A 19,216-nucleotide genomic window follows, 5' to 3' on the forward strand; every position below is an offset into this window, starting at 1 on the left:
GGGAGGGGAAGTGAGGAGGAGGGAGTGAGAGAGAGAGAGGGGAAGTGAGAGAGAGACAGGGGAAGTGAGAGAGAGAGAGGGGGGGAAGTAGGGAGATCCTTCCTCACCTAGAGGGGAAGCCGTTAGCTTCGTCTCTTTAATATTGTGAAACTTTGATGACTTGGCCGATGCCAGTCACACACCCTGGTGCCTCTCTCTCTCTCTCTCTCTCTCTCTCTCTCTCTCTCTCTCTCTCTCTCTCTCTCTCTCTCTCTCTCTCTCTCTCTCTCTCTCTCTCTCTCTCGCTCTCTCGCTCTCTCTCTCTCTCTCTCTCTCTCTCTCTCTCTCTCTCTCTCTCTCTCTCTCTCTCTCTCTCTCTCTCTCTCTCTCTCTCTCTCTCTCTCTCTCTCTCTCTCTTCTCTCACTCACTCTCCACTCTCATTCTTACTTCTCACTCACTCTCATCTCTCACTTACTATTCCCGTTTACTCTACCCTCGCTCTCACTCATCCTTTCACTCACTCTTCTCTCTCATTCTCGTTTCCTCACTCTCTCTCTCTAACCTCCCTTATTTACTCTCTCTCGTCCCCCATTCAATCGACTTTCCTCTCTCGTTCACTCACTTTCTTTTCTCTCACTCTCCCTTCTTTCTGGGTGGCGTTCCAGTGAGGGTGATGCCCATGTATGCTCAGGTCACAACAACCCTTGTTGTGACCTGGGTAATAACCTTTGACCTCTTAGACTGATATATTCCCAAGGATAACTAACAGTCCTCTGTTCTATTACGTCAGACTTGGATAACTGACAGAATAAATAATGCTCCTCTGACCCCCTGGCCTTGACCATGACCGTTGAACTTTGATCCTTGACCTGCTGCCCTCTGACCCTGACTCTTTTAGTCAGGGGTCAGAGGGGACCCCTGACTTTGACTCCGATTGCTGACCTGTGATCTATGACTCTTGACCCTGACCACTAACCTCTGACCCCCGGACGCTGACCTCTGACCAGTAATTCTTGACCCTGATTGATAACCCTGACCTTTGACCCGAGACTGACCCTAACCAAAGACCTCAGTGGTTAGGGGTCTAACCAGTGACCCCTGATCCTGCAACTGACCCCTGGCCCGTGAATGCTGAGCCTGACCTCTGACCCGTGATCCGACCCTGACTGCTGACTTCTGAACTGTGACCTCTAACCCTGACCTCTGACCTCTCCATCAATCAATAATACTTAATTATGTATCGCTCTATTTATTTGTTCTTTTGACTCTTAATGTATTCTTAAATGATAAAATGGCTTCATGACCTTAAGTGACCGTGTGATCTTAAGTGATCTCCATGGCCTTAAGTGACCCAGTGACCTTAAGTGGCCCCGTAACTTTTGAGTGATCCCGTGACCTTGAGTGACTTCGTAACAACCACATGAACGCCGCCGCAGATGTACGTGACCCTGACCTTTACCACGGTGGAACCTATTGACCTTATTCTATTTCACTTCCCCCTCCCACTGACGAGGTCACACCTGGGGGTCACGCTCTTCCACCTTCCTCTGTCAGTGTCCCTGTCCCTCCCTCCCCAGCTCTCCTCCTCTTTTTTGACATGTCTTGCCCGTCATGTCTGCTGTCACCTGCCGCCCTCTCCGTCATGAGGCAGGACGACATCTCTCCGACACCTCACTGCTGTCGCCTCCGACCCTCCTCGCCTTCTTCAGGGCACCGTGGGAGGACGTCATCCAGGAGGACGTAAAGAAGAGAAGAAGAAGAAGAAGAAGAGGGGAAGAAACAGAGTAAAAAAAGTGAGAGGAGGAAAAAAAGAAAATAGAGGGAAAGAAGTGAAAACTAAAAATAGGATGGAGGAGGAAAAGGTGGAGATTAAAAGGAGAAGAAGATTAAAGGTAGAAGAGAAGAAGGCTACAGGGAGAGCTGGAGAACGAAGGAGGGTCTAACACGAGGGGAATGTGGGTAGGTATGAGGAAGGTAAGGGGAATGGAGGAGGGAGGGAGAGAGAAGAGAGAGAGAAGAAGAGAGAGAAGAAGAGAGAGAGAGAGAGAGAGAGAGAGAGAGAGAGAGAGAGAGAGAGAGAGAGAGAGAGAGAGAGAGAGAGAGAGAGAGAGAGAGAGAGAGAGAGAGAGAGACAGAGACAGAGAGAGAGAGAGAGAGAGAGAGAGAGAGGGGTATGGAAGGGGGAAGGGAGGAGGGTTTAAGCAACAAGAGGAAGGCATATGAGAGGCGTGGCTGGTTACCTTGACAACCACCGTACACTGTTCAACAGACACTTGCGTCATGGCGTAGTGGAGCGTATAATGCGTCGCTATATATACACACACACGGGTCGCACCCCATCAACACGCTGCCGTGTGGGCCAGACACACACACACATCATGCCACAACACACCATGGCCACCCGCGCCCCCTCCAGCTGGTACCGCCCAGCCCGCCTGGCCACACCCTCACACCAACACCGCTGACGGAGTCGTCTCTCTCTCTCTGGGCCGCGGCAGTCGGCCAGCTTGGGCCAGCAGGGAGCGTGGTTCACCAGGAACTAGAAACGGGAAGAGTCGATGTCGCTAAGGTTGTGGTGGCGGGTGTTGCCGGCTCCAGGCATTGGGGACGTGGCTCTCTCTGATAGGTCTTAGCTGGTACCATTCATCTTCACCGCTTGAGCGGCTGCCGTTCATGTTCACCGCTTGCGCGGCTACCGGCCATGTTCACCGCTTGCGCGGCTACCGGCCATGTTCACCGCTTGCGCGGCTACCGGCCATGTTCACCGCTTGCGCGGCTACCGGCCATGTTCACCGCTTGCGCGGCTACCGGCCATGTTCACCGCTTGCGCGGCTACCGGCCATGTTCACCGCTTGCGCGGCTACCGGCCATGTTCACCGCTTGCGCGGCTACCGGCCATGTTCACCGCTTGCGCGGCTACCGTCCATGTTCACCGCTTGAGCGGCTACCGTTCATCTTCACCTCTTGAGCGGCTACTGTCCATGTTCACCGCTTGCGCGGCTACCGTCCATGGTCACCGCTTGAGCGGCTACCGTTCATCTCTATGACCAAATCAAATACCATTTATCGGGGAGATTAATAAGGTATCAAATATATTACAAAATAGAACACGAAACAATGGATATAAAGTGGATAAGTTTAGATTTAGGAAAGACCTGGGTAAATACTAGTTGGGAAACAGAATGATTGATTTGTGGAACAAATTACCGAGTAACATGATATATCACTTGATTGTTTCAAGAGTAGTCTAGACATATACATGAATGACTTCAGCCGGACATACATTAGGAGCTATGTTTCGTATGGGATAAAATAAACTATTAAAAAATAGTTTTTAAACCATAAATTTATTATATTACATGTTAGAATTTTGTGTGTGTAGTTTGGGCGAGGTTAGGTTAGGTGTCTGTTGACAATTATTTGTATTAGCAGTATGTTGGTGAAACGATAATGGTGGTGGGATTCGAACAGGGGGTCGACAGCGAAGCATTCTTCGAGATAAGTTCAAGCGTCCAACCTGCTCTCAAACTCAAATATTCACAATAACTCAAATAATAAACTCAAATATTCACAATAAATTATTATGTCACATATGCACTTATTCATAAGCAAGATATTGATTATAATAAGTGTGAGAACGGGTTGCCTAGAGAGCTGACAAGGACCTAGCTCCCGGTCAGCGGTTATTAACTTTACGGAGGAGCAAAACACGGCTACCACAACACAAAACGTTGAGACATCAGCAGTTTATCTCTTAATTGTGCCGTTCTCAACAACATCACACCATCAGCAATCATTCAGTCCTCACAGGTTAACTATTATACACTTAAACATGCTGCTCCTGTTGGAGGAAGCGGAGCGACTGAGAGACACTTACCGAGTTCCTTGAGTTTGTCTAGGCTGGAGACGGGTTCGTCGCAGCAGGGGAAGCCGCTCACGGTGTAGAAGCAGAGTTTCTTGTTCAGGTAGAGGAACAGCACGAAGAGGAACACCACAAACGCCGCCACCGCTCCCAGGAATGCTGTCGCCTCCACCGGCACTGGGGGAGAGCCAGAGACACTGTGAGTGTTGGTGTTGAGGGAGAGAGTTGGTGAACGGGAGAGTAGATCTGTGGTGGTGAGGGAGAGAGCTGGTCTGTGGTGGTGAGGGAGAGAGCTGGTCTGTGGTGGTGAGGGAGAGAGCTGGTCTGTGGTAGTGAGGGAGAGAGCTGGTCTGTGGTGGTGAGAGGGGGAGAAAGAGCCGGTCTGCAGTGTTAATGAAACTCTGTGCAATAAATACAGCAGTTTGAAATATTCACAAGAGCTCGCACACAGAGAGTTAGGCGCCAGTGAGTCTGGAGATGGGCTACTTCACTGTTAAAGCCGGTTGACACCGTTACTTAAATTTCCCCCAGTGTGAAACAACTAATACTCCAGTTAATCCTTTTGACCTCCTCCAGGTCATCAGAGAGAACATAGAGGCTGTATTTACTATCAAAACATCACGTGGAGTAAAAACATTAATTTCAACTAATTTGTGTAAAGTTTATCCAATTACATTCACCGTCTCATATCTGGGCCGCGTCCCCATAGATCTTAGTCTATCTATGCATTTGACTGAGACTTGAACTTCAGGAACTCCCTCCAACGAGTCCTGAACGTGTTCAGGGAACAGAAACAGACAGTGGGAGAGACAGACGTAAAGACAGGACAGTCATTATCTTTATGAGACAGACAGCCTTATCCATATTTGCTCTCCTGTCGATTTTGAGACACCAGAGTCAGTCTGATTGTCTGAATGTAATTCCTGTGCCAGTAGCCTAGTTTCTGTGTCAAGATGTGTACTGTTACCTTGCTTAACAAGTGTCTTGACACTTGGCTGCCCCGTATAACAGACTCTGATATTTATGCGGACTAGTGGTGTTAACTGTCTTGAAGGAAATTCTCCATTTCATTTAAGTGCATTTAATAATAAGTAATTATTACATCATGTTGTTGATAACGTTCTTATATTTAACTGTGACTTCATTTACCTTGTAACTTTTGATCATTAACCTGGACATAACTTGCTTCCGTATTGTTGTTATTGAGAGATCTAAATCTGAACTTGGGGCCGGATCTCTGAGTAGCTTGAAAGTCATTACATAAAGTAAGAGTTGGTAATAGAGCTGGGGCTATGTTTAGAGCCAGAACAGGACCTAGGTTTAGAGTCGGGGCTAGGTTTAGAGCATGAATTAGGTTTAGAGCTGAGGCTCTAAATACTGGCCACAATTGAAGACCCCACCAAACTTTTCTAAGCAGGAAATTAATATTCAAACAAATCGAGGAAGACACAGACAGAGAGAGAGAAAGAGAGAGAGAAAGAAAGAGAGAGAGAGAGAGAGAGAGAGAGAGAGAAAGAGAGAGAGAGAAAGAGAGAGAAAGAGAGAGAGAAAGAGAGAGAGAGAAAGAAAGAGAGAGAGACGCTACTCCAACACAAAAGTTTCTGCAGGATCTATGCAATAAAGATTAATGCCGCTTTGATAAAGAGAACTTCTTAGTAAGGGGATAAAAGTGTCGGAGGGTCAAAGTCAACAGTCGTTTATTTTACTCAGAAATATGACATAATCTTTATTGACAACGTAGTGGAACAATTTACCTTGCGCACTAAACTCTATATTTTGTCTGTAACAGACGTAAGCTAGAGCACGTGTCAGAGACATAGTGGTGGGCGCGTATGTCTCCTTCAAAACCAAAAAAAAAAAATAACCTTCAAAATAAGGCTTTATAGACTAGGGCAGTAAGGTAAAAATAGATTAGGAGAGCTTGTAAAAAACCAAAAGTTTTAATGCAGTAAAGATAAAGTGCATAAAGTTGGTCTTTTCATTCACCACATAAATTGATTAGATCGAAAGCAGTGTCCTAAAACGTGGCTGAAGATCTTTATCTAAAAAGAGAATACTGTATATTCAAACTAAATGCTACCAAAAATACCTATACCTATCAACGGTATAGGTTAAGTAATAATTGTAATTAAAAAGCAATAAGATGCTTATCTTAACATACTAAGAAGGTTAGGTGAGGTCGGTGTTTTCTATGAAGCTTTTCAAGGTAAACTAAAATATTCACAATCAATTAGTATGTCACATATACACTTATTAAATAAGCCAATATTGACTATAAGCAAGTGCGAGAACGGGTTGAGCATAGATGGGTCGGGGGTGACCCCCTTTAGGAGGTTGGACTCCTATTGCGACAACCAACGACTCCTATGAAGGAACTATGAAGAGAGAACACAAGGGAGAGAGAGAGAGAGAGAGAGAGAGCGAGACAGACAGAGAGAGAGAAAGAGAGAGAGAGAGAGAGAGAAAGAGAGAGAGAGAGAGAGAGAGAGAGAGAGAGAGAGAGAGAGAGAGAGAGAGAGAGAGAGAGAGAGAGAGAGAGAGAGAGAGAGAGAGAGAGAGAGAGAGAGAGAGAGAGAGAGAGAGAGATTGGGAATCAATATCTTAGCCTTCAAGTCGGTAGCGGGGCGCTGGCTTCGTCTTCCCGGCAAATCGGTCATTTATTTATTTATCGCTGTCTGACTGTCTGTCTCTGTCTTTCTGTCTGTCTGTCTGTCTGTCTGTTTGTCTCTCTCTCTCTCTCTCTCTCTCTCTCTCTCTCTCTCTCTCTCTCTCTCTCTCTCTCTCTCTCTCTCTCTCTCTCTCTCTCTCTCTCAACTAAGGCTAGGGTTCATAAGGGCTGTCAAATGACGTACCTAGTGAAAGTGCAAGCAAGAGCTATTATTCTACCTCAGCTCATCTCAAGCCTGCTTCTAGAAACTCATTTATTTCATGAGAATGAACTTTGAAACTATCACATAGGGAACTATCGTAAAAGGAACACGGTGAAACTACTGGCAAGAGCTGTAATCCTTCCTCGGCTAAGTTGAAACCTACTCCTAGAGGCCTATTTATTTCATGAGCCTGTTATATGCATCAGTAGATAATCATGTGATCAGTTGACCTGATCTCCCATGTATCATCCTGTTGAGCGAACAAATTCCAGATGCGCGTCAGCCTAGGACTGAATGATCGCTGATGGCGTGATGTTCTTGAGAAAGGCACTTCCAGCATGAGAATTTTAAAGGTTGAGAGCCCCTAGTGCTACGGGTGGTAACTATTGATAGTCCACGGAGTTGGGCCAGGTGCGGAACTTTGAGGATGTTGGCCTTGTACATAACAGTAAGACCAACGCCACGACGGGATCGTCTCTCTCTCTCTCTCTCTCTCTCTCTCTCTCTCTCTCTCTCTCTCTCTCTCTCTCTCTCTCTCTCTCTCTCTCTCTCTCTCTCTCTCTCGCTCGCGTATTCTCTCTTTAGACATCTCGTAACAAAGGGCCGAGCAGTTCTCCCCGGCCTCTTGACCACCAACAGGCGCACTTGTGGAGGGTGGGGGTGGGGGAGTGGGGGGGGGGGGTGGACAAGAGCACAGTGTCGCGGGTGCTCACTTGTCCCCCGCCACCTGCAGGAGCAACAAACGTGGCGGGGAATATACTGGCGGGCCGGGAGCACGCAGGACGAACATTGTTATACCGACTTCCATGGTTGGCTGTGGCTAACACAGCTGTGCTTCACCCCTTTATGTACGCACCTGTTTGTACCTCTTAGACTGCGCTTCGTCTCTTGGATCCCGCCTTTCGAACTGCCTATTGTTTAATGTAATGGCTCCCGATCTCAACTGATTCCTTTTTTTCTACTTATGAAATTGTTGATAATGCTGGCTTCTAGTGCATGATTTTACCATTCCTTTACTCACCTATGTGTGCCTGAAGAATCGAGATTTAGCTCTTGGAACCCGCCCGTCTAGCCGCTGGTTATAAAATACAATGAGTCCTGCCTTAATTATATCTCTATTATATCCACTTTGGAAATCATGAATGGAGTTTGTTCTACAACTTGCTCCTTTGCTTCACTCCATTTTCCCACTACTCTTACGCTAAAAAATAACCTTCTATAATCTCTGCGACTCTTCTGAATCTCAAGCTTCCATCTGTGCCCTCTTGTTCCCTCTCCATCATGTCTCTTCTCTCCTTTTTCCTAGTAACGTCAAGTCTAGTTATTTAAGTCCTTCTTCATATCCCATTCCCCTCAATTCCGGGACAAGCCTCGATGCAAATCCCTGAACCGTTTCTACTTTTATGAGGTGTATTTTAAGAATACTATTCTATAAAAAAAAAAACGGAATACCATTAAGATACAACAGACTTCCTGAACAAAATAGCCAGCATCAGGGGGTCCAGTTCCAAGCGGAGCCTGTCTTTTCTCACTGGATGTGGTATGGCTCCACCCGAGCATACCACAGAGAGAGGCAGCCAAAGTGGTAGCAACCTTTTTTGATGAAAACAAACACAAAATTACACAGCAATTACGAGAAGCAGGAGTGTGGAGGCCGCCTCACAGACAGTTATAGGAGGAAACCATACTCCATGTAATGAGGGATACCCTCCTTCAATTTGATGGTAAGGCATATAGACAGACGAAGGACACTGCCATAGGAGGGTCCAGTAGCGTAGCTATTGCTGACATCTGTATGCATGTAGTATTTGAATGGGAGAGATCCCACAGAGAAGACGCCCCAGCAGTGTACTACAGATATATAGACGATATCTTTGGAGTCATGGTAGGAGGACTCCCACGTCTAGAAGGGTGCTTTGCTTGGGCCAACACAGTCCACGGAAATATCAAATTTACCCCAGAACACGACGACACCACAGTAAATTTCCTAGACATCAAGGTGTACGTGGACGAAACAACCCGACACCTGAACACTAAGGCGTATTACAAACCTACGAACCTTCATACATACCTGAAGTTCGACTCGTGCCATCCGCTAGCCCTAAAGAAATCATTACCCTTCTCCCTAGGTTTACGTCTTAAAAGAATATACAGCAAGGATGAAACCCTCTACCCGCAGCTAGACGACCTATGGGAGATGTTTAGGCATATAGAGGTTACCCTTAAGAAACGCTGAACCACACCCAAGAGAAACTACGCGGAAAGACCAGAGGACAACTTCTCAGGCGCCTGGCCCCACGGTTGGAGGATAGGAGATGGATCCTCCTTTCCCTGTTCTTTCCTAATTTTGCTGGGAAACCAAAACAGAAACTCTCAGACGTATGGGCCTGGATGAGGGAGACATACAGTGACCACCCCTCTTGGGAGAACTTCCCACAAAATCCTTCAATGATTGCGTGGAGGCGAGGTAAGTCCTTCAAGGACCACCTCGTAGGAGCAGGTCTACAACCCGGCACCCACGACCCGACAAGGGAGTAGGACAACCATGCCGAAGGAACCAGTCAAGACCCATCAGCGCAGACCTAACCTGACACAGGAGCCTGCACAACACACCAAGGTAACCGAAGTATGTGGAGTGGTTAGGAGGGGGCCAGCATGCAAACAATCTGCCCCTACACCTGTCCCCCCTCACCTGCCCCCTCACATACCCCCCTCACCTGCCCTCCCTCACCTGCCCTCCCTCACCTGCCTCTGCACGCTATGCGGCCCCAACACTGACCGCCGGGGTTCCCCTCTATGAGTCACTTCTCTCAGCATTCCAGATGTTCGTGTCACTAACTAGGTCACCCTTCCCCTCATGCCACCCCTCAGGGGAGAGGGGGAGGGAGAGAGAGAGAAAGAGGGGGGGGAGGGGGGAGGGGGGAGGGGGGAGGGGGGGAGTTGGGAGGGGGGAGTTGGGAGGGGGGAGTTGGGAGTTGGGAGTTGGGAGTTGGGAGTTGGGAGTTGGGGAGATGGGGAGATGGGGAACTATCAGTACAAAGCACCAAGCCATCATCACTACATATGAATCTATAACAACAACAACAACAATCTAAATTTGGACACACAGGCAGCGCTCCTGTGCCAGGTAAGTCCACTTTGGGCTCACCATAGACAGTGCTACTTGCCCCGCTCCTGTGCCAGGTAAGTTACGGGCTCACCATAGCCCGTGCTACTTGGAACTTGTTCCGAGTAGCTGAATCTATAACAACAACAACATCACTACATAGCACTTTGATAAGGATCAGGATAGGGATTAGGACAGACGGAAGGAAAGGGACGGCGCCCATCCTCTTGGACGGTAACATTCAACAACCATGACGGACCTTTACAAGAATTTGGTAGTTTTATATTGTTTCTGACCAGCAACATTATATTTCTACGGTTTACCACACCCCCAAAATTTAAATGATAAAAATACATGTAACAGAGTCACGTTGTTTTCGCAGTATTGTGTGAACAAATCACAGAAAAGGACAAAAGCTCGCGTATAAGTGGCGACTTTTGTAAAAAAAAAAAAATGAGATCTGAATTATCCCACAGAAATTTGGCTCGGGAGTCGGCCAAAAATATTATTTTCCTGATATATTTAACTTAAATGCTTTCCAATTTCTTGCATTCAGTTGGAATTATTCTTGTCTATGTATACATATCCCCCAGCCTCAATTTAATAATAATAATAACATTAATAATAACAATAATAATAAAACACAGAGCCCCCCCCTCTGTGTATCGCACTAGAGTGTGTGCCTGGAAACACCCAGCGCGTAGGTTCGAATCTTCATCACTGCTAGAACGGATTTTCTCAGTAATAATAATAATTATTATATAATAATAATAATTAACCAGCAACTGTACTCGTGACAACACAGACAAAAATATGGCGCCTCTTGCCAATTTTTTTCTTAAACGCTCCATAAAGTAGTATTAATAGAAACTGTACTTAACACAGGATAATTCTCAGTTGAGGTGAGCACAGAGTTCACACAGTACACTGCTGTGTTGAGCTGAGAACAGTGCATTAATACAACTGTGAGTGCTGGTAGAGGTCTGTGACGATATCAACCTCGTCTCTGGAGTGAAGTGTGGCGATAGCAACGCCATCTATGGAACTGCACTCCAACTCGAAGTTAATAGGTGTGACGAAGACAACGCCATCTGTTGGCAGAGGTGTGGCAAGATCAACGCCATCTGCGAAAGGCTCCTGTTAGTACTTATTACTGTTAGTATTGGGGGGATTGGTGCCCTGAAGCTACATAAACACCCTATACCCCCCCCCCCCCCCCCCGAAGTGGCAAGGGGAGTTAGGGGACAAGTAGGAGGTTGGGGTCGGTGATGAAGATCTCTGGTGAGGGAAGTAACAGTGTCAACGCCAGCTAGATTGTGTATCCAATTATATTTACAGTTCCCTGGTGAGAGGCCGCCATCCTATGTTCTCCTTGTATACTTTATCTCTGGCTAATGATTGTTATGTCCACAGAAGTGACGTGGAGAGTCTATTGCACTGTGGAAGGTAGTTCACCTTCGGCACTCCAAAACTCCAAAAGTCAGGAGTTCCAAGATATAAAGGCAACAATATATCATGGATAAGTTGCTCCACAAGATTGTTGCTTTCATCGTCGACTTCCTATGGCGTCTCCTGCCACTTAGTTTCACCTAATTTCGTTTTAAAATTATATTATTTCAGAGAAAAAATATGCTTTTTCACGTTCTACATTCAGCACCAACATTATAGTGAGTAAATACGTCATATTTCTTCATTACTTACGTAAGGCTAGGAAGCTTTGGGTAATTAATAGGACCCTAAATAAAACAGGTCGATATAAAGAAGCAGCCGCTATATCAGCACAACAGCGGTACAAGCAGCACAACACTTCTTTAAGAAGTGCCGGACCAACCAGGCTGTGGTGGATATGTGGGCCTGCGGGCCGCTCCAAGCAACAAACAGCCTGTTGGACCAAGCTCTCACAAGTCAAGCCTGGTCTCGGGCCGGGCTTGGGAAGTAGAAGAACACTCAGAACCCCATCAACCAGGTAACCGGTAGCAGAACTAGCGGCACTAGGGGTAACACCAGCATCCAGAAAGCATTAACTCGGACGCAGGTTCGAATCTGCGTCACGGCCCTTGTGGATTTGTTCATTAAACAGGAGAGATGCTGTCTTTTGACAACAGATGAGGCAGCAACAGCAGGAGTACTAGTAGCAGTAGCATCAACATGAATATGAAGAGTATCATGAGCAGCATCAAGAACAATACAAGTTGCAGCATCAGCAGCATCATTGCCACCAACAAGAGCAGCAGCAGCAACAGCACACCTTGTTGTAGAGTGGCGACGGTGAGAGGGCTGGAGCAAACTGTGAATGGGGTGGTGACTGGGGGCCACCACCGGGCCCCCACACTAACTACGCAGCCGGATGCTGCCAGCTTCCGGCTCTTGCCATGACTCTCATCTCGCCCGCTGCCACCACCACGCGGAAGTGCGCACGCCGGCAGCTGCCCCGACACCGGGTCAACGGGTGCATCTCCCTCTAGTCTCATTCGTGTTCTTGACGTGTCTCATGCTTGTTCGTGACGTGTCTCATCCTTGTTCGTGACGTGTCTCATTCATGTTCGTGACGTGTCTCATGCTTGTTCGTGACGTGTCTCATCCTTGTTCGTGACGTGTCTCATGCTTGTTCGTGACGTGTCTCATGCTTGTTCGTGACGTGTCTCATCCTTGTTCGTGACGTGTCTCATCCTTGTTCGTGACGTGTCTCATTCATGTTCATGACGTGTCTCATGCTTGTTCGTGACGTGTCTCATTCGTGTTCGTGACGTGTCTCATGCTTGTTCGTGACGTGTCTCATTCGTGTTCGTGACGTGTCTCATGCTTGTTCGTGACGTGTCTCATTCTTGTTCGTGACGTGTCTCATCCTTGTTCGTGACGTGTCTCATTCATGTTCGTGACGTGTCTCATTCTTGTTCGTGACGTGTCTCATGCTTGTTCGTGACGTGTCTCATTCGTGTTCGTGACGTGTCTCATCCTTGTTCGTGACGTGTCTCATTCTTGTTCGTGGCGTGTCTCATGCTTGTTCGTGACGTGTCTCATTCGTGTTCGTGACGTGTCTCATGCTTGTTCGTGACGTGTCTCATCCTTGTTCGTGACGTGTCTCATTCATGTTCGTGACGTGTCTCATGCTTGTTCGTGACGTGTCTCATTCGTGTTCGTGACGTGTCTCATGCTTGTTCGTGACGTGTCTCATTCGTGTTCGTGACGTGTCTCATGCTTGTTCGTGACGTGTCTCATCCTTGTTCGTGACGTGTCTCATCCTTGTTCGTGACGTGTCTCATCCTTGTTCGTGACGTGTCTCATTCTTGTTCGTGACGTGTCTCATGCTTGTTCGTGACGTGTCTCATGCTTGTTCGTGACGTGTCTCATCCTTGTTCGTGACGTGTCTCATTCGTGTTCGTGACGTGTCTCATTCGTGTTCGTGACGTGTCTCATTCGTGTTCGTGTCTCGGGTGCTCTAATAGGCTCAGTAAAACTGGAGAAGAAAGCCAAGCTACTCTTGTGGTCGGTGCCAGAGGACCAGCGGCGGTGGACCCGTCGACCCGGCACCGGTGCCTTGCCCCACCAATCGATATTTAAAGGCAAAACTTGGTACCTTTGGCACTGAGGTCCCCGGGAGTTGGGGCACTTGTTTAGTGGCACCGACCTTTGAGTGCCAAACACTCAACAACAAACAATATTCCACTAATCACTCGCGAAGGTATATCTTACCGCTGCCAAATGATGTCTCGGAGGATGCTGCGTCACCCCCGAGATCAACACATCCCCGGAGGCTGCACCCCAGAGATCAACACATCCCCGGAGACTGCACCCCGGAGATCAACACATCCCCGGAGGCTGCACCCCGGAGATCAACACATCCCCGGAGGCTGCACCCCGGAGATCAACACATCCCCGGAGACTGCACCCCTGAGATCAACACATCCCCGGAGGCTGCACCCCGGAGATCAACACATCCCCGGAGACTGCACCCCGGAGATCAACACATCCCCGGAAACTTCACCCCGGAGATCAACACATCCCCGGAAACTGCACCCCGGAGATCAACACATCCCCGGAGGCTGCACCCCGGAGATCAACACATCCCCGGAAACTGCACCCCGGAGATCAACACATCCCCGGAGGCAGCACCCCGGAGATCAACACATCCCCGGAGGCTGCACCCCGGAGATCAACACATCCCCGGAGGCAGCACCTCCGAGATCAACACATCCCCGGAGGCTGCACCCCGGAGATCAACACATCCCCGAGGTTGCACCCCGGAGATCAACACATCCCCGGAGGCAGCACCTCCGAGATCAACACATCCCCGGAGGCTGCACCCCGGAGATCAACACATCCCCGGAGGCAGCACCCCCGAGATCAACACATCCCCGGAGGCTGCACCCCGGAGATCAACACATCCCGGAGCCAGCACCCCCGAGATTAACACATCACCCCGGAGGCTGCACCCCGGAGATCAACACATCCCAGCAGTTGGCACACGAGTCTCAGGTTCTAGGAAAGGTGTGTGAGAGAGATTACCTGTGGTTCACCTGGGATTGATTTCGCCATGTGACACTAAACGTGTCAGGCAGCCATTGTGACACACAGTAACGTGTCTGGCAGCCATGTGACACACAGTAAACGTGTCAGGCAGCCATGTGACACACAGTAAACGTGTCTGGCAGCCATGTGACACACAGTAAACGTGTCTGGCTGCCATGTGACACACAGTAAGCGTGTCTGGCAGCCATGTGACACACAACAAACGTGTCGGGCAGCCATGTGACACACAGTAAGCGTGTCGGGCAGCCATGTGACACAGTAAATGTGTCGGGCAGCCATGTGACACACAACAAACGTGTCGGGCAGACATGTGACACACAAGTAAGCGTGTCGGGCAGCCATGTGACACAGTAAATGTGTCGGGCAGCCATGTGACACACAGTAAGCGTGTCAGGCAGCCATTTGACACACAAACGTGTCGGGCAGCCATGTGACACACAGTAAGCGTGTCAGGCAGCCATTTGACACACAAACGTGTCGGGCAGCCATGTGACACACAGTAAGCGTGTCGGGCAGCCATGTGACACAGTAAATGTGTCGGGCAGCCATGTGACACACAGTAAGCGTGTCAGGCAGCCATTTGACACACAACGTGTCGGGCAGCCATGTGACACACAACAAACGTGTCGGGCAGCCGAACAGGAGGCAGAGGCGTCACCAGTGGAGTCCCGCAGGGTTCAGTCCTTGGACCTATATTGTTTCTGATATACGTAAATGATCTCCCAGAAAGAATTGACTAGTTCTTCTCGATGTTTGCTGATGATGCAAAAATCACGAGGAGGATTAAGGACGGAGGAAGATAGTATGAGGCTACAAGATGACCTAGACAAACTAAAGGAATGGTCCAACAAATGGCTACTAAAGTTCAACCCGATTAAATGTTAGATAACGAAACTAGGCAGTGGAAACAGGAGGCCAGACATAAGATACCGAATAGAAGATGAAGCCCTTCATGAAACGGACGGTGAGAAAAGATCTAGGAGTGTCTGCCCTCTCACCGAGTAGGTGAGAGGGCAGGTGAGAAGGCAGCCAGTATTAACAAGGAGTAAGCCAGGCTCCTCACATATATCCAACCTCCCCCACACCCTCCACCCACCCCCCTCTCCCACACTCCTCCAGACTATCGCTTCTCTGCTTCATTACCCACTTGATCCCCAACATATAGTCATCACCCCCCCCCCAGCCAAAAAGCCCACGCCCCTCCTCTTTAACCTATTACCCCTCCCCCCTCAACCTCTGCTGCTTCCTCTCCCTGGCTCTCCTCACCCCCTTCCTTCCCTACCTCCTGCCTAGACCATTTGGAGAGAAGGAACTGAGACGCATAACTGCCTCAGGGGCTGAAAATATTGGAATCGGACAGAGAGAAAAGATGCATGAGTTGATATCACGTTTGAACCCTTTCCGGAAGGCCACACCAACGGCTCTCATGAGGTGCGTGTGTGGTCAGTTGGCCTTCCTGACAACTGTCTTCAGCAGTATGATGAAGGAGCTCTTTTATACCACGTATGTCAGACCATTTATGAAATATGCGTCAGCAGAGTGAGTCATTACTTCGTTAAGGCCAAAATACAGCTAAATATAATAGTCCAGAAGTTTGAAACAAGAGTAGTACCAGAGCTCAGAGGTCCGAAAGAAATAGAGAGCAAAGACAAGAACTTATTTTATTTTTAATGTCAGAATAGTGAGGTGGTGGAGTTGACTCCATACACAGCTTCAGATGTAGATATGAGAAAAGCAAGTAGGTTCGTGAACCTATATAGACATGTTGATTAAATGTTGAGAGATGGGACCAAACAGGTGAAGTTCAACTGTGGTAGGTCAGTAGAGAGTTGAGCCACCCTGCCCAGGCTCACCAGACGCCCTCAAACATTATTTCTCACTCAAGATTAAAATCAACATTGACACTCGTTTATGATGTGTTGCCACATGTAAGATAATAACCTGTGATGGGACTTCAACGCCTCCTAGATCAGTCACCGCAGAGAATGAGGGAAAGGAGGAGGAGGAGGAAGAAAAGGATACAGAAGAGGAACAAGAGGAAGAAATAAAAAGGAATAAGAGAAAGAAGAGATACAATCTCGATGATTTGGATCCAGTCTAAATTCACATGAAACAAAATATTGAGATTTAAAGAGGATTCCATTCGAGGTGAAAGTGTTGTACACCAACATTGATCCTTGTGAGGGGAGGGAAGTGCAGCAAGTGTTGGGTTGAGGCGGTGTAGTGAGCCCTGCATCACAGGATCGGGCGGCGTTGACCCAGCGGCCGTCTCTGGCTGGCTGGTGGCCGGGAATTACTGCACCTTCTATAAAGGGCTTTCCTGGGAGCCGTCTTCACGGGAGTGCGGACGTAAATAGCTTTTGTGACGCTCGGGGTTTATGGAATCGACCAGTGGCGTCACTATTTTTAAGTCCACCAAATATGTGTGTGTTGTGACGGTGTTTCATTTGTGCTCACCTGACCGTCCTCGTGTAGAGTGACAGTGGGGAAGTTGAGGTCTAACCTGTAATGCCGCGCATATTACGCTTTTTGTACCTGTTGTGTTATCATTAAAGTTTCCTGTCTGATGAATACTTAGTAAGTCTGGCCTGAAAGTGTGGAGTGGAGGGCCTTCCACGTACATGCTCCTAGTGTTTCCTTAGTTCCTTTCCTTATTTCCTTATTTCCTTATGTTTCCCTCCTTCTTCGGCTCATTTGCATTCCCACTTATGTTTTCTTGTTCTGCTTTCTCTCAGTTTTTAAAGAGGTTGGCCACCTTGTCTATTTCCCTAAGGTTGTGAGGTTTAGCTCACTTAACATATCTGGGTAGCTATTTTCTCTCATTGGCTTCTTGTAAACATTATTTTTTTTAATTTTGATAAGTACTAAACGAATTGCAGATTCTATGATGGTGCTGAATATTTTAATAGCGATCTTACATAGTCTGAATCGATGGCTTTAGAAGTCTTTATTGAGGTTTGTAAATGCGTTGTAATGGTGCCAGCGTGCCATTCCGTGCCATGTTAGCCTGTCCACGAGTGCCTCTCGTGTTTGTGTTCTGTCCAACTTATATTATCGTTTTGCCTTTCCAACTCCTATAATTGTCTTTCCCTTATGATATATATTCATTCTGGTCCCCCTTTCTCCTATTTTCATCTTCGTTGCATTTCACTTGCTGGTGTTAAACTTCAATAATCATTTGTCTGCCCAATCTGGGAGTTTGCAAGATCTTTCTGTAATTCCCTGCAGTCCTTCAGAAACATTGACAAATACGAACTCACTCCTCGGGTTGGTCGTACACCAAAATTAGAACGGAAGAAGTCCTAACACCGAGCCTTAAGGGACCCCGCGTGTCACATCCCTCCAGCTTGATACACCTCTCTGATTGTGACCTTTTCTCCTCTGCCCTTCAGGTACTCCCTCTCCCAGTTCATTGTTCTCCCAATAATCCCAACTTATACTCCATCTTATACACCAGCCTTTCACGAGGAACACTATCAAATGCTTTTTGGCAATCTAGGAAGATGCAGTCAACCCAGCCAACTTTTTTGTATGTATTTCTGTAATCATTGTTATAGAACTCTATCAAGTTCGTCAGGCAAGACTGTCCTCTTCTAAATCCAGGCTGTCGCGTTGTTACAAAGTTACTCCCATGTACAGGTGCTCTTCTATCCTCAACCCGATTACTTTCTCCAGCACTTTTCGCGGATAACTCATCAGTGACACGGGTCTGTAATATTGTGCCTCCTATCCTGCACATTTTTTGTGAATATTAGAACCACGAGTACTTTTTATGGCAAAGTACCTCATGTTATGTGTGTAATATGGTGCTTCAAGTCGGTTTTGTTCGCTGCGTCTACTAGTTTTGCTCATCATGTCTCATTTCTCCAGTGTGGGGGTCTGTATGTGTCTTTGATTAAAGTCTACAAGAATTATAATCGTAGCTCTCACTTCCCTTGCCACTGTGGTTGCCTTTTCCATATCTTTTGGCAAGTCTTACTGCATTGTTATATTCGTTCTCAGGACATCTTTTATTTTGATGATGGATTGTATGTCTCCGCTACCACGATCTTCATGTCACTCACCACTACCACTATTTTCATGTCACTCACCACTACCACGATCTTCATGTCACTCACCACTACCACTGTCTTCATGTCACTCACCACTACCACGATCTTCATGTCACTCACCACTACCACTGTCTTCAAGTCATCTCACCACTACCACGATCTTCATGTCACTCGCTGTTGTTGCTCGAACCTTTGGCTGCTCGGTTTCCTCTGATCATTTTATTTCTGCAGAGTTCCATTGTAGTTTTTTTTTTTTTGCAATATAGTTACATCTCCTCCCCGAGTTCCTCCAGGTCCTTTCTTATCAATTTATATTCTTGTGGGAAGATTGCATTTGCTATAAGACTTGTCAGTTTCGTTTCTGTTGTTGCAATAATGTGTGGTTGTTCTCCTGCCACTTATTCCAGTAACCTATATATACAGCAACACACATATATACAGCAACATATACATACAGTAACTCTACCCCCCTTTTATTTGTAATTTCATCTGCATTCATATACATAACTTGAATCTACCCATCTGTAGTGATACGGGTTTGCCTAAAGAGCAGTGATTCTGGCTGTTGAATATCTAGTCTTGATAACGGAAGGAGTGAGTGTTGATCTAGTAACTTGTGAGTGCTGCTTTACAGGGTGTGGTCACACTCTCCCTGTCTTGCTGTGTTGTGTTATGTTGTTGTCTGGCGTGATGGATCTTGTGCTCCCTTGTGCTGGGGTAACCTTTAGGGCTCTACTTCCCTCAATTTTCTTCGCTTCCTCTATATCCTCCTTAGACATATACCTTGTTATCATATACCTTATACGTGTGTGAGTT

General features: G+C 47.4%; 2 protein-coding genes across 4 annotated transcripts in view; one reads left to right on the top strand and one right to left on the bottom strand.

Moving 5' to 3' along the window:
• LOC123762560 (whirlin) overlaps nucleotides 1–19,216 on the top strand; it is a 261,198-nt gene that overhangs the window by 40,591 nt on the left and 201,391 nt on the right. The gene's annotated exons all lie outside the window — the stretch shown is intronic.
• The window catches only part of Syt14 (Synaptotagmin 14), a 48,034-nt gene that overhangs the window by 19,785 nt on the left and 9,033 nt on the right, over nucleotides 1–19,216 (bottom strand). For all 3 annotated transcript variants that reach the window (XM_069332491.1, XM_069332490.1, XM_069332489.1), the window contains exon 2: nucleotides 3,858–4,019. In XM_069332491.1, coding sequence (XP_069188592.1) covers nucleotides 3,858–4,019 — 162 coding nt within the window. The remainder of the gene's footprint in view (nucleotides 1–3,857; nucleotides 4,020–19,216) is intronic.

Source organism: Procambarus clarkii, chromosome 27 (assembly GCF_040958095.1).
Source record: "Procambarus clarkii isolate CNS0578487 chromosome 27, FALCON_Pclarkii_2.0, whole genome shotgun sequence".
Classification (NCBI taxonomy): Eukaryota; Metazoa; Arthropoda; class Malacostraca; order Decapoda; family Cambaridae; genus Procambarus; species Procambarus clarkii.